The sequence below is a fragment of the Pogona vitticeps genome, chromosome 12 (genome assembly GCF_051106095.1).
Source record: "Pogona vitticeps strain Pit_001003342236 chromosome 12, PviZW2.1, whole genome shotgun sequence".
NCBI classification, from domain to species: domain Eukaryota; kingdom Metazoa; phylum Chordata; class Lepidosauria; order Squamata; family Agamidae; genus Pogona; species Pogona vitticeps.
In genome coordinates, this window is record NC_135794.1 from 3,400,150 (window position 1) to 3,412,918 (window position 12,769).

Sequence of the window (12,769 nt, forward strand, 5' to 3'; positions counted from 1 at the left end):
AAGAAACAAAATCAAGGCATAATGGAGACACCATGAAGCGCAACTTTTCTGTTTTCCATAATTTCAAAAGGAGGTTGAAGGAGGTCTCTGGAGAGAGCAGGAACGGGGAGGCTCCTTGGTTAATTTGTATGCTAAGTCCCCCTTTGACTGTGTTCACTATTACGGACTAACTTCCCAGTCTGCTGAGAAATGCTTTAATCCTCCTTTTGAATTTGGCTAAGCTCTCCACCTGAATTGCATAATAAGACGAGGAGACTGATTTCAGATCAAGGGAATTAAAAACAAAAAGAAAGGAAAGAAAAACAAATCCTAAGGGAAAAGTAATATTGCTGGTAATGGGTGAAGGCTTCAATTAAATAAATCCCTCACTTAGCTAATGTAATGACTTGATTACAGATTAAGACTAGAGCCACATTTAATTGGATTTGCCCATTTGGCTTCTCTCAGGACTTTGGGATTGGACTCATGTTTGTTCTGCCTGATTCATTTTCTCATGGCCCCACCCTTGAGCGTCACCCCATACAACCTGTTCATCCCCATGGTTCTGATCAGTGGGGCATTACTTGCCTCATTAAAGTGATTGTGGGACCAGCATGTATTAGGCACAATCCTGGGGTCATCGTAGTGATGGCTCAAGAGAGCGTAGCCAATCTTTCTCAGAGACATTTCCTGTGTTTCCAAGATGTCCTCCGTGGGTGGGGCTGAATGGCTGGTATGATTGGATGTTCACCTGGAACTTGAAGTAAAAGACACTGGTGGGGAACCTCTTTGACGCTGAGGGTCAGAATCCAACCTGGAAGAAATTTGGGGCCACCATACCAGCCGTGGATGGGGCTATGGGCACAAGAGGGAGGGCAGTGAACCTTTCAGGGGATGGGGCCAGATGTACTTCTGACCAAGGTGACATTTTCTGACCAAACACAGAAAGATCTCTTAGATCTATGCACATCTCCTTAGGAGTAACCCAACATGTTCCTGCCTGGAAAGAACAATTTACTTAGTTCTGTGGAATAGCATTTCTGTTGGAGGCCACAACTCAGTTCTATAGATGATTGAAATGAAAATGGAGTATCTTTAAATACACTCTTATCTCTGATCACTGATAGGAGATAAAAGCAGAAGAAGGTCACAGGCCAGAGAATTACCAGCAATGTCTGATGTAAGGGCAGGGGCAAAAAGTCATGCTCTAGGGATAGTTGAATTGATCGTTCCCGATTTCCCTCCTCTGAGTTCTTCCAATCAGGTTTGACCTACAGTAGATGGCTCTACAAACAGAAGATGCCTTCAAGGAGGACATGCATCCTTCCTAGTCTGGAACCATCAGGCATTTATGGCCCATTTAAAACCATTTAAACCATGCACACATCCAGTAAGGCATCAGTCATCTGCATACAAATGGGGCTGCTACAGTACCTGCTAACTAGAGATGGGCACGAATCAGGAAAAAATGGCAATCCACTTTGATTTGTGATTCATCAAAGGCAACGAATCATGAACAGCGAATATATACTTTTTTTCCTGACAAATCTATGAATTGATTTGCCAATTTGAGTTTTCCTTTATAAGCCTATAAGATGGCCCTCAAGCACCTAGGGTGAAGTTTGGGTTTCAAATGTCCGTGTGATACACTCACAAAGAGGTCTCCCCGGGAAAGTTTCCCCAGGCACCTAGAGAAACCAAAACTCCAGTGAAGCTTCCCTTGACTCTCCTTTATAGTCCCTCCAAGATCGGTAAATATTGGGTTTCGTACATCCAAATTATGCACCCGCAAAGCGAGTCCCCCAGGAAAGTGCCCTTTAGGGGAAGCTTCTCTATAATTTCAATGCCTCTAGGTGCCTGGGGGCCCTTTTTATAGCCAAATGAATAGACAAATAAAAATTGCTTAACATTCATTGATTCGTATTCATTGATTCGTATGCATATGAATCCACGAATTAGCGATTTTTGATGAATTTTTCAATTTGTGCAAATTTCTGCTGCTAACCGAACAGATGTTACCAGATTTGCACCTCTGCCACTGATCTTGTTTTCAAGAAATATATTTGTGTGTGTACCTAAATGCGTTTTGTGTGTGTGTGTGTGTGTGTGTGTGTATGCCTCTTTAAACACATCTCATGACTACCGACCTTCTGAGGCATAAAAACACAAGAGACCCGGCTAGAGAGCGAACAGCCAAGATTTGCCTTAACTAATCTCTGTCTGCTAAGTGGAATGCCCATGCTGGGGTTGAATTAGGGAACAACTCAAGCTGCATTTATCCAGTGTTCAGGTCTGTGCCAAGTGCGTGCTGAGTTTCAATGCAGAAGCGAAGAACATGTAGCTGAGCAGAAGGGAAAGAGTGTCGTACCTGTTATGGAATATTAAGAGACAGCTTGATCAAGGCTTTGGGACAGAAAACATGAACGTATGTGCATTAAAAATGCATTGCAGAATGTATGTATCAGCAACCTGTGTAAATAGGATTAATGGTGGTCAGAAGATGGTTGGGTGTATCTATACTGCAGTGCTGTAGCGCAGTTCTTCCACATTAAGTGGATCATATTCCATAGGATGGCCATGGCGCCATCCTATGGAATATGATATTTGCCTAGGTACTTCCATGCAATATAACTGTTCTATGGGTAGCCACATTACCTACCACCTTAACTGGGTTAATTGGCCTAACTTTGTGGCCAATTTGTTCTGGTTCTTCTTGTACCTTTTTTTAAATAATTAGCCCAAAACTCTTCTGGATCCTGTCCCAATCCTTCCCAATCCTGTGACATCATAGGGGACTGGAAAAGACTAGGAGAGGAGCCAGAACGGCTTTGGGCTTGCTCAGTATGGAAATGGGTACACGAGGAGCCCAGGCAAAAGAGCCCAGATCCTAATTAAAACTTACGTAACCCTAATATTAACCCTATCCCCAACTTTGACCCTAACCCTGAACATGCCCAAACATGTCTGATTCCAAGTGTTATCTGGGGTTCAGCATGATTCAGATATATGTATCTGGAGACCACCAAAGAGTACAAATGATCTTCGAGCAAAGCAAGGAAATAAATCCTAACAGTAACCCCGGAGAGTCATGGCTGCAAGTCAGGGTTGACAATACTGGGTTGAATGGAATGGACCTATGCTCACACTCAGTATAAGCCAACTTTCCTGTGTCCCTAAGCATAGATGGATATTCTGTCTCCGGCCAGGTGGATGAATTCTCAACTAGGCTCTTGTTTTCTGTCTCCTATTCCTTCTTTCGTCCATCACAAATGTGGAAATTACTAGGATCCACAGCCGTGTCCCCTCAATCTGGTGCATATCGGAGTTTGTTTATTTATTTTGCCACAGACACCAAAATGATTAATTATAGCCTTGCCCGGAATGCCTTAGGATTGAAACATGGCAGTTTGAAATGGTCTCAAACTGCTCTTACCGTGTAGTATAGATATAGATCACATTTTATCTAGGGTCTCATAGTGGTCGTTCAGTTTTAAAGTATCCTGCAGATGGTTACCGTGAATCGGATATCTTAAGCCGGCAGGCAATGAACTTGGCAGGACGGAGCTTCAGCGGAGGCATGAATCAATCATTTTCAAGCTCTTTGCATAGTATTTTCCGTCTGAAATGGGACGTTTGATTTATGATATCGTGGCTGTTGCCTGTCCATACCGCAACATCTTTATCGAGACACTCATCACACTCTAGACTCATTTTCCGAGAGAAATCAACAGATCATATATCCCACACTGACAGAACCCTCCGAAGATGGATCTAATGACAAAGACAGGCATGTGTCAAGTCATCATCTTCTCACATCACCTGGCAGGATCAACGACTGTTTTAATTACAAACGGTTGGGGGCCCAGACTAGACAGCACACTTCATAAAAAATGATTTCTTTTAAAAAAAATGGCTTTTTCAGAGTTTTCTCTCTAAGCTACAATTCCACCCTTGATAAGGTTCTTTTTGAGAAAGAGATTTCTTGTGCTCTCGCCAGGAAAAGATGTACACAAAAGCACTGTGTGCTAGCGAACGCGATAAATGTCTCCATCACTTCATACTTCAAGATATGGGATGCTACTTCGTTACGACACAGCGCTTCTGCGAAAAGAAACGGGTGGGAGAAGAACCCACTTTTGCGGATTTCCCGAAACTCGACGATCTGCCTCTCAAACTTTTCCAGAGCGACTTTCAAACTTCTGGGATAGATTAGGGGGCTGTGCTAGAAGCTGAGAGCCCCTCATTCTTGGCGTGGAAGGCTGCTTTCTGAATTCTGAATCAGCTTCACTCTGATCAGTTCTTCAAAGGAGATGAGGGCTCCTCTGGAGGAGCTTCTCCTGAAGAAATCTGGAGTATCAAAGAGTTTATTCCAACACCATTTGGAAGGAACACATCCCCCCCCCCCGAGTCTGCATTCAATGTGCAACTTTTGTGGCTGTTTGCAGCTCCAGAAGGGGGCAAGACATCAGTCTGAACGCAACATGAAGGCCGAAAGATGCACCCAATCTCACCGAGCAGCGAAATGCGGATAGAAAGGAGGTGCCACTAGCTCTCAGCCGCGAATGTGCAGGTGTCACTTCGGGAGTGGAAAAGTCATGGATGTTTGTGGCCTCTCTTCCATTTATCTCCTTTGCATATTGAGAAAGGCCTCTACTCTCTTTCTTTAAAACAAACTTCTTTTCCCATTTTCCCCCCAACATGAGCTTCGGATTCTACAAAAGAGATTAAGTTACCCATGGCTGGAGGAGTTACCTGCAAAATTGCTGGCATGCCTCCCGGCTGACATGCGAAGCCGTTAATCAGCAGCTGGCCTGAAATGCACTAAACTGGCCTCTTAGAGGCTCTCTAATCCAAATCAAGCCAATCACCCTTAAATTTTCCAGTGCCGATTTATCTGCAACACTGAAGATCGGGCTGATTATTTCTCCTCCGCCCCCCCTCTAGCCACGGATTCTGTGGCAGGAAAGATTCATTTGAAAGCTTTCTCTACCTTATAAATATGTATAGTAGGCCCCCATAATTTTGCATCTGCCTTCTGTGCGTGTGGATGGAGGATATCTCTCGATATAATAAACCAGCATCAATTTCAGATAAATAACATGGCATGCTGTTACGTGCGTTATGCATGAGAAACCAGGAACCAAGCTTGTCTCCCAAGTACGTTTTGAAAAACACGTTCTTCCAAACCAACGTTCAAAATACTCAAAAGTGAGAAGCCAGTCTTAAATCTAACTCTTGTAAAACACACACACACAGAGAGAGAGAGAGAGAGAGAGAGAGAGAGAGATTTCCTTTGTTTCCATCACCTTCATCATCGTTTCACTTCATTTACATTCTAGGTAGGAAAAAGAAAGTTCTCCCACCATGACGACCCATCAGTGGTTCCTAGACCAGACCTTCTCCTGTCTTAAAACAGAGGAACTTTTCACTGCCTCCATTCCTTCACTCTGGGAGCACTCGGAAACCTTGGCAGACACTCATTTATAAGCTTTCCCTAGCTTATTAGTAAAAACCACGTCTTTGTTAATGACGCATTGAATGGAAAACTCCTCCATTCTTTCCCTTTTTTATATTGTTTAATTTTCTTACTGATATTTTTATTGTTGGGGCAAGGGCAACAGCCTAACCCAACTTGTCCGACTACTTAACGAGGTCATATCTCTGCAACTAGAGTAATTAAAAAGCTTCAGTGACCTCGGAAAAGGAATGCAATTAAACTTGAGAAGTATAGCAATGTAATGGTTACACCTTCCCGAATAGAAAAAAAAAAAGGAATGAAGAAGTAACTAGTTATTTGGAACTCATCTCTTCCTACAATTAATCGGAGAGCTTTTTGAAATTATTCCAAGGGCCAAATCGGAATGGCTTCGGTGCCACATATGGTTTAATGGCTCTCACACAACCTGGGAATTCTCAACGAAATGACAGGTAGTTTTTGAAAAACAGGTTATAAATAAGTAAATGATTCAATTTAAAAGATGTCTCATGTCTTTGAAATATAGGCTGTGTTTCCCAGCATGCTAAGTTCTCCTCTCTAGAAACATGGTCTCAGACTATTGCTCCATATAGCCCTGTATTGTCAGCTCTGACTGGCAGCAACTTTCAAGAATCTCAGGGATGATTCTTGCCTTATTGGGAGATGCTGGGGGCTGAGTGTGGGAACCTTCTGCAACTGAGCGACACCCCAGACTTCAGAAGAGCGAATAAGCTGGATTACATCTTGAATGTAGCCCATAATTGCCGGTATGCCGAAAGCCAAGTTGATTTCTTTGGAGATTCCAAATGTTGGAAGCGTTTCCGGAAAGTAACATGTGTGCACGTTGGAGCTGGGCTGAAGAGTGAAGAACATTTTTTAAAAAAATCCTGTATAAACGCAATGCCAGTGATTTTTGGACAGTACGAAAATGTCGGATCTTTTTTTCTGGTGCCAAATCGCAACCAATTATGTGTCTGGAACATTTAATAGCGAAGCTAATAAACCCTGCGAGGGCGAAAAGATTCCCATTTCATACTTTTAAAATTAAAACCTTGATGGCTTTTACATTGTGGAAAAGCGGTAAAGTTAAATTACTTATTAGCTTTCCCCATTACAAGAATAGAGCTGAATATTGTAAAAAACTTGGGCGGGTTTCCAAATTGTAAACCAGATCTGGAAGTAGGACAGGAGACAGGTTGAATGCACAAAGATTTTTTTTTTTTTAAGAAAGGAAAGGAAAACGGAGAAAAGTGATCATTTTGGAAGATGGATCAGGTTGAGGAACTCTGCTTAGTTCCTTTCCTTTCCAGTTTGTTTGCTATCCTCTGTCCCTCATTATGGGTTATGTTTTTGTGGGCATTCTAGTTCAATTTAGAGAATTTCTAAAATTAGTTGAATAACTAGAACATGCCCAGCTTTCCTCCAATTCCTGTTCTTTCAGGAAATGAAGCAAAACTATGCGTGCTCCAGTTCTTTCCATCCAACCTCCTGGCATGTTCCCAGTGCGCATCGATGCTTAGGGTGATGTGATCAAATGACTACACCACTCAGATGTGCCTTGCCCAGCATGGCCATTGTCTGTCCAAACCCGGTAAATGGGAACATTTTATGGGTTTTGGAACAAGCTAACATTGAAAAACTCTAATAAGACCAATTTTTGTGCACAGATTTAATATTTGTTCAAGTCCATGGGAAACTCACCATTTAAAAAAATGCCTCTGATTTAAAAATGAACAAACCAAGAAAGTGCATGAGGGACTAATAAAAGAACGTAAAAATTAAACCTCTTGTAAGATGTATTGCGTATTAAAGATTTTTTTTTTTTTTTGGTAAAATCCAGGCCAAGAAAAAAGCTAGCCAAGTAGATCTGTATTGCAGGTGTTCAAATGAAATCACACTGAGTATAAACAGTAACTTACAGACTGTAAGCTATTGTTTCAAACAATTTAGTATTTTCTTCTTTTTCTGACAACCGTGTGTGGATCTTATCATTGGAAAGGGGAAAAGTGCAGCTGATGGTTTGATTCCCATGTTAGCAATTCACTGCTCCCGTGTCAGTGATACAGAAACAACACACAGAAGGCTTCAGATTAACTCCTTCTCTTGCAGAGGTGCTACTTATAAAAAGGAAGTCAAAAGATTTTATTTGCATTTAGGGACACAGTCAGCTTCCTTACACTGGCCTAAGTCCTGTTGCTTAGCAAAATAAATTGCAGTAGAGTAAGCCCGTTGAGTCAATGGTGCTTATAGAAGGGTTGACTCTCTAAATCCCCATTGATTCAGTAAGCCTAGGAAAAGAAGACAGGGTAAAACCTGAAGAGGAGAACTTCTGAAATTCATAGGAATGTTGAAATCTGATTTATACTGGCCAAGATCCTCTTGCTTAGCATAGTAAATAGCAGCAAAGTAGGCCTGCTGAATAAATGAGGATATAGTGACTTGATTCATACATTGAGTGAAATGGGGCTACTTACTTTAGCATAAAGTCATAGTTAGAGTAGGCCCATTTAAATCAATGGAACTTACCAAATCCCCAATGATTCCGGTGGCTTACTGTGCTAAGCAACAGGACTTTGGCCACTGAATCAGACTGTTGGTCCAGCCAGCCTAGTATTACAGTCGTTGGCCCATCTAGGTTACCGTTGATGATTCTGGCCTGTAGCAATGGCCACCCTGTGTTTCAGGCAGGACGCTGACCTCTCTGGAAGTCCCCAGTATGATCTGGTAGTCTTCCTGTCCAATTACTAATTCTGCCCAACCGTGTTTATTAGCGCAAATCAGATGCTAATGATGTGTTCAAAGTGGTGTATTTGAAACAAGCTAATCTGATCTACCTATATATCTCAGGACCTCTAGAGCTGTTTGTGTGCCTTGGCTTACTTTGAAAGCCTTCTACAAGAGAAATATCTGATCTCTGGTGAGAGTCAATATTTGCTGTCTTGGCACCCTGCTAGCCATCGAGGAAAAGTAAGGATAGAGGAAGAAAAGGAGGGACCTCCGCAGCATTGACTTTTGTCTTACCCATTGCTGACTTTGGCCTTTCTCATCACTATCATATCACCTTGATGGGATGTGGCCTTCAAGAGGTTGTCTGACTCAGGAAGGGGTTGGCTTCTTCTAGGTGATGGTTGCATTCTCATCTCCCCTCTATGGAGTGGCTACCGTCCAGTTGTGGAGTATGGCCATGGGAAAAACCTTCCTTCCAAGAAGTAGTGAAATTTGGTACCAACGATTAGGAAGGATGTCTGTAGGATCCATAGCTCAAGAAGGACAAGGAGTGGGCTAACGGTCAGGACCATGGACAGATCACAGGAGAGATGACTGCATTATGAAGGGCAAGAAGCGGCCAGCGAGAACACTTGCGTGAACTCAGGGTCACGCACTTCTTGAAAATTCAGCTCCTGAGATGGGTTCCTCAGAAATCTTGGTTGCTTGGAGGCTTTCTCTGGTTCTTCCTTTGTAAGAGATTCCCAAAACTTAATTTGGATCCCAGCCTACTCATTGGTTGCATAGATCTCTAAATCCCTTTTTTTGTTGTTGCTATCTTCCTTTTCAAAGCATGAAATATGATGAGAACAACTATGTTGTGTTCAGTATTGATGTGTACCTATGATGCAAAGTAATCTCTATGTGTGTGCATGTGCAACTGCATATACATGTTGTGTATAATCCATTTCATTCTCTCTTCTGCTTATTTTTTTTCCTTACAGCACTGCGGAGTCGATCAGGAAGATCCATAATCAATGGGAACTGGGCAATTGATCGTCCTGGAAGATACGAAGGAGGGGGAACGATGTTCACCTACAAACGTCCCAATGAAATTTCAAGTACTGCTGGGGAGTCCTTTTTAGCAGATGGTCCAACAAATGAAATCTTGGATGTCTATGTAAGGAGGGAAAATGGCACCATTATGTTTTTTTTACTGCTAAGCCTAGTTTTGATGTATTCTCTCTCACTAATTTAAAATATAGAAATAAAGTAAAATAAGTAAAGTTAAAGAAGGTAAGACAGAAAAATGGAAATACAGATTGCTAAATAAGTAAAACTTATTGTACTGTTTGATTAATTTTTTAAGGGGTAAATGAACATAGAACGTTTTGACATGTTGACCATAACAGGTAAGCTAATAAGGCCAATGATATGTTGTTGTTTTTTGGGAGGAAGCATCTTCTGCTGGAAGAAAAGGGACTAAATGGTCTACTTTATGCCAGTTTTTGCACAAAATTGCTTGGTTTTCTTGTTGTTTTTGCACACAATTATGCAATCTATGCAATAAGTGCCCCAAACTAGGATTAAGGGTGCTGTATTTAAGAATCTGAAGCACCAGATGGGTTGCTTGTCTCATTCCTGACAATCAACTAGTCCATCTGTGCTTGCTGGGTTTGTGCTTTGCACAAGGGAAAGGGCACAGGAGTTTTGCACAAACTCCAAAGACCTTGGGAGAGGAGAAGAATTTGTTGCTTTGCTCTCAGTTGGGAAGAATATGGCTTTAAAAATCCTTAGCAAAGCGTTGCTTTGTGTCTAGACAGACTGAATTGACAAGAGTGTGGAATTTAGCCAGTATTTGTTGCATGCCTAGGTCAGAATGAATTAGAAACTCCTGTAGCTCATATTTCCAAATGTAGACATAGAAGTCTTGGCGAGATCTTCAGTTGATTTACTTGCTTTGGTGAACCTTCTTCCCACACACTTATTTAATCTTTCTTCTCTTAGATGATCCATCAACAGCCCAACCCAGGCATACATTATGAGTACATCATTCCAGGTCCCAATGTTATTAGCCCTCAGGTCCCTCTTCTTAGGCGGCCAGGTAAGGCAGTATGATTCTTTCCCTCTGGACTAGGGAAGTAAATCTCCTCTTATCTCATTCATTGCAGGCAAGGATGAGAGACTGCACCCTTCACCTCCTCTTTAGCAAGCAGGGACAACTCATGGAATTGGGTGGGGGGCACCAGATCCCCCAGATTTGGGAGGGGACTGTCCATTCCTATGCTGCCCCTTGCTAGCAAGGATGATGAGGGCTTTCATGACCATATGTGAAGGTTTTTGCTTTGGAGAGAGCGATGCTTTCATGTAAAAATTTTTGTTACAAAGGATTGCTTATTTAGTTTCGCAAAACTGTGTGATTTGTCCCAAACATCATGTAAGAATTTGAAGCACTGAATGGGTTATTGGTGTCTCAGGCAATTCCAATTCATTTGATTTCCTTCATATCATTTCTCATAATTGCCCCAGTACCCTCAAATGCTAGTAAGCTATTACTGTTCTGTTTTTTTTAAAAATGGGATTGCCCCTGAAGCTTCCAGAGACACAAGGTACGGACTCTGCACTGCTGAGTTAGATTAATTTGCCATGCAAGGCAGTTTTAATTGATGCTGTGTGCCATAACAAGAATGCTAAATGGCCTGCTTGGTGACAAATGTGGTGTCTTGTTTGGAAAAAAACAAACCATGTAGCCTCTCTGGATGTCTATACAGACTTGCATTGTGTTGCTAGAATATTCCACAAAATCCCAGGTTGTTGTGGGAGGGTTTTTTGCCACAATGCCTTCATTTTTGGCTCTTAGTTGAGTTAAACACTCGCTCATTTTCCTGCACACATGCTTCTACGTCCCCAGGGGAACCCTTCAATGGCCAGTTGGACGTGTCGGAGAGCGTGAATTACGAGGAGGAGACTTTGCATCAGGAGACCGGCACTCACGCCGGACAACCTGTGGGGAGCTTCCCAGTGATTCAGCCCGGAAGATTTCCTTCTCACCTACCGGACAACCAAGTGCCTGCCGGTCAGCCGCCACGACACAGCCGAGAGCACAACTGGAAGCTGCTCGGGATGACCGAATGCACCACGACGTGTGGGAAAGGTAAGCAGTCAGCCCCGTGGCAGGCAGAGTTGGCATATATCTACTTGATGATCCTTGATAGGGTCCTTCCAGATCTGCAATTCTACGATTCTATTAGACTCTATTCCACCCTGGAGAATCTCAGTGTGCCACAGGTGGGGCGTGCAGTAGGGGAAGAAAAGAACAACTGTGTTGCCTGAATTTACCACCCATGAAAAATAACGAGCCTGTGATTAAGAGGGTGGACATGGTGGTGGGTTGATATTTCAGGACGGCCATAATTCACCCTCATGGCAAATGTGAAGCCACTTCATATCGGTACTTCATCGGCATATTGGGTGGGTCACTTTGGACGGCTGTCATTGGGTCAGTGACCTTAGAACAGAGCCATGATGGGATTTCTCTCGTAATTTGAATCCCAAGGAGGCGGAGCTTCTCTTCGCCTGCACCAGCTGGCAGCTGCCGTCGCTCATGGCCATGCTAAGGTCTTGGATGTAGTATTTATTCCCAAGCATTCTGGGAATGAAGGCCTTTTTGGGGAAGATGTCCAATTTCCCACATCGTTTCTCCTCGAATATAAGCCAGACGTTCTCCCCGGAGACACTTCCTTTCTGTCCTAGCTCATCTCAAATGTGTTAATTTATAGGAAAATGTTTGGGAAAAGTAAGGGTAGGTATTTCTTTCCTACTCGGAGGGGTGAGGGGAAAAAAAGAGAGATCTTCCTCCCGTAAAGCAAATAGTCTTGGCTGGCCTACTTTGGTCTCTGATCCATTTGTGTTGGCCAAGATACAGTTTAATCCGTTCCGGCGTCACAACTAGGAAAACTCCCCCCCCACCACAGCTAGCTGGTCAGGGCCATCCTGGACCCGCACCCCCCACCTTCCCTCCACTTACCCAAGGCAAAATGTTGGTGCCGTTTGTAACCTCTGGAAAGAAATAACGGTGGCTAGGAGTTCTTCAAAAGCTCTTGTGAAGGAAGCCCCTTCCACTCTCCTCCCACAGGCTGCCCCTTGAGCGCACAACTGTTCCTCGGGGCCCAGTTGCCGTATAACGATTAAACGTGGGTCGCTATGAAAATATGATGGGATGGTTCACTGCTTTGGTCAAAAATAGCATGTTGAGGGCTCACAAGAAGAGCCACTAAAGTTGCGTGCTTGGTGCCAACTTGACCAGGGAAGGGGAGAAACAGCCCTAGAATTGAAACGATCAGACGTTAGCATGGGTGATGATGAAAAGCTTTCCTGCTTGAATATGTTACTGAATAAATCGCATTTTCCTTTGGCAAAGAATGCACCGATTCCCTTCCTTTCAGAGCCTGTCAATAACTTTCCCTTTTCTTTTTTCGTTCTATGTCAAACTGCAATTAGTACAATTCAGGACAGCTGCGATGTTTGCATCGAGACCCTCCCTCCGCTCACGCGGAAGACCTTTGTGATCGTTTTAGCGGAAACAAATGGAAATCAAGCCGCTGCTGG

General features: G+C 43.0%; 1 protein-coding gene across 3 annotated transcripts in view; it reads left to right on the forward strand.

Moving 5' to 3' along the window:
- The window catches only part of THSD4 (thrombospondin type 1 domain containing 4), a 275,769-nt gene that overhangs the window by 237,496 nt on the left and 25,504 nt on the right, over positions 1 to 12,769 (forward strand). For all 3 annotated transcript variants that reach the window (XM_072981651.2, XM_072981650.2, XM_020784857.3), the window contains 3 exons: positions 9,166 to 9,341; positions 10,169 to 10,265; positions 11,073 to 11,315. In XM_072981651.2, coding sequence (XP_072837752.2) covers positions 9,166 to 9,341; positions 10,169 to 10,265; positions 11,073 to 11,315 — 516 coding nt within the window. The remainder of the gene's footprint in view (positions 1 to 9,165; positions 9,342 to 10,168; positions 10,266 to 11,072; positions 11,316 to 12,769) is intronic.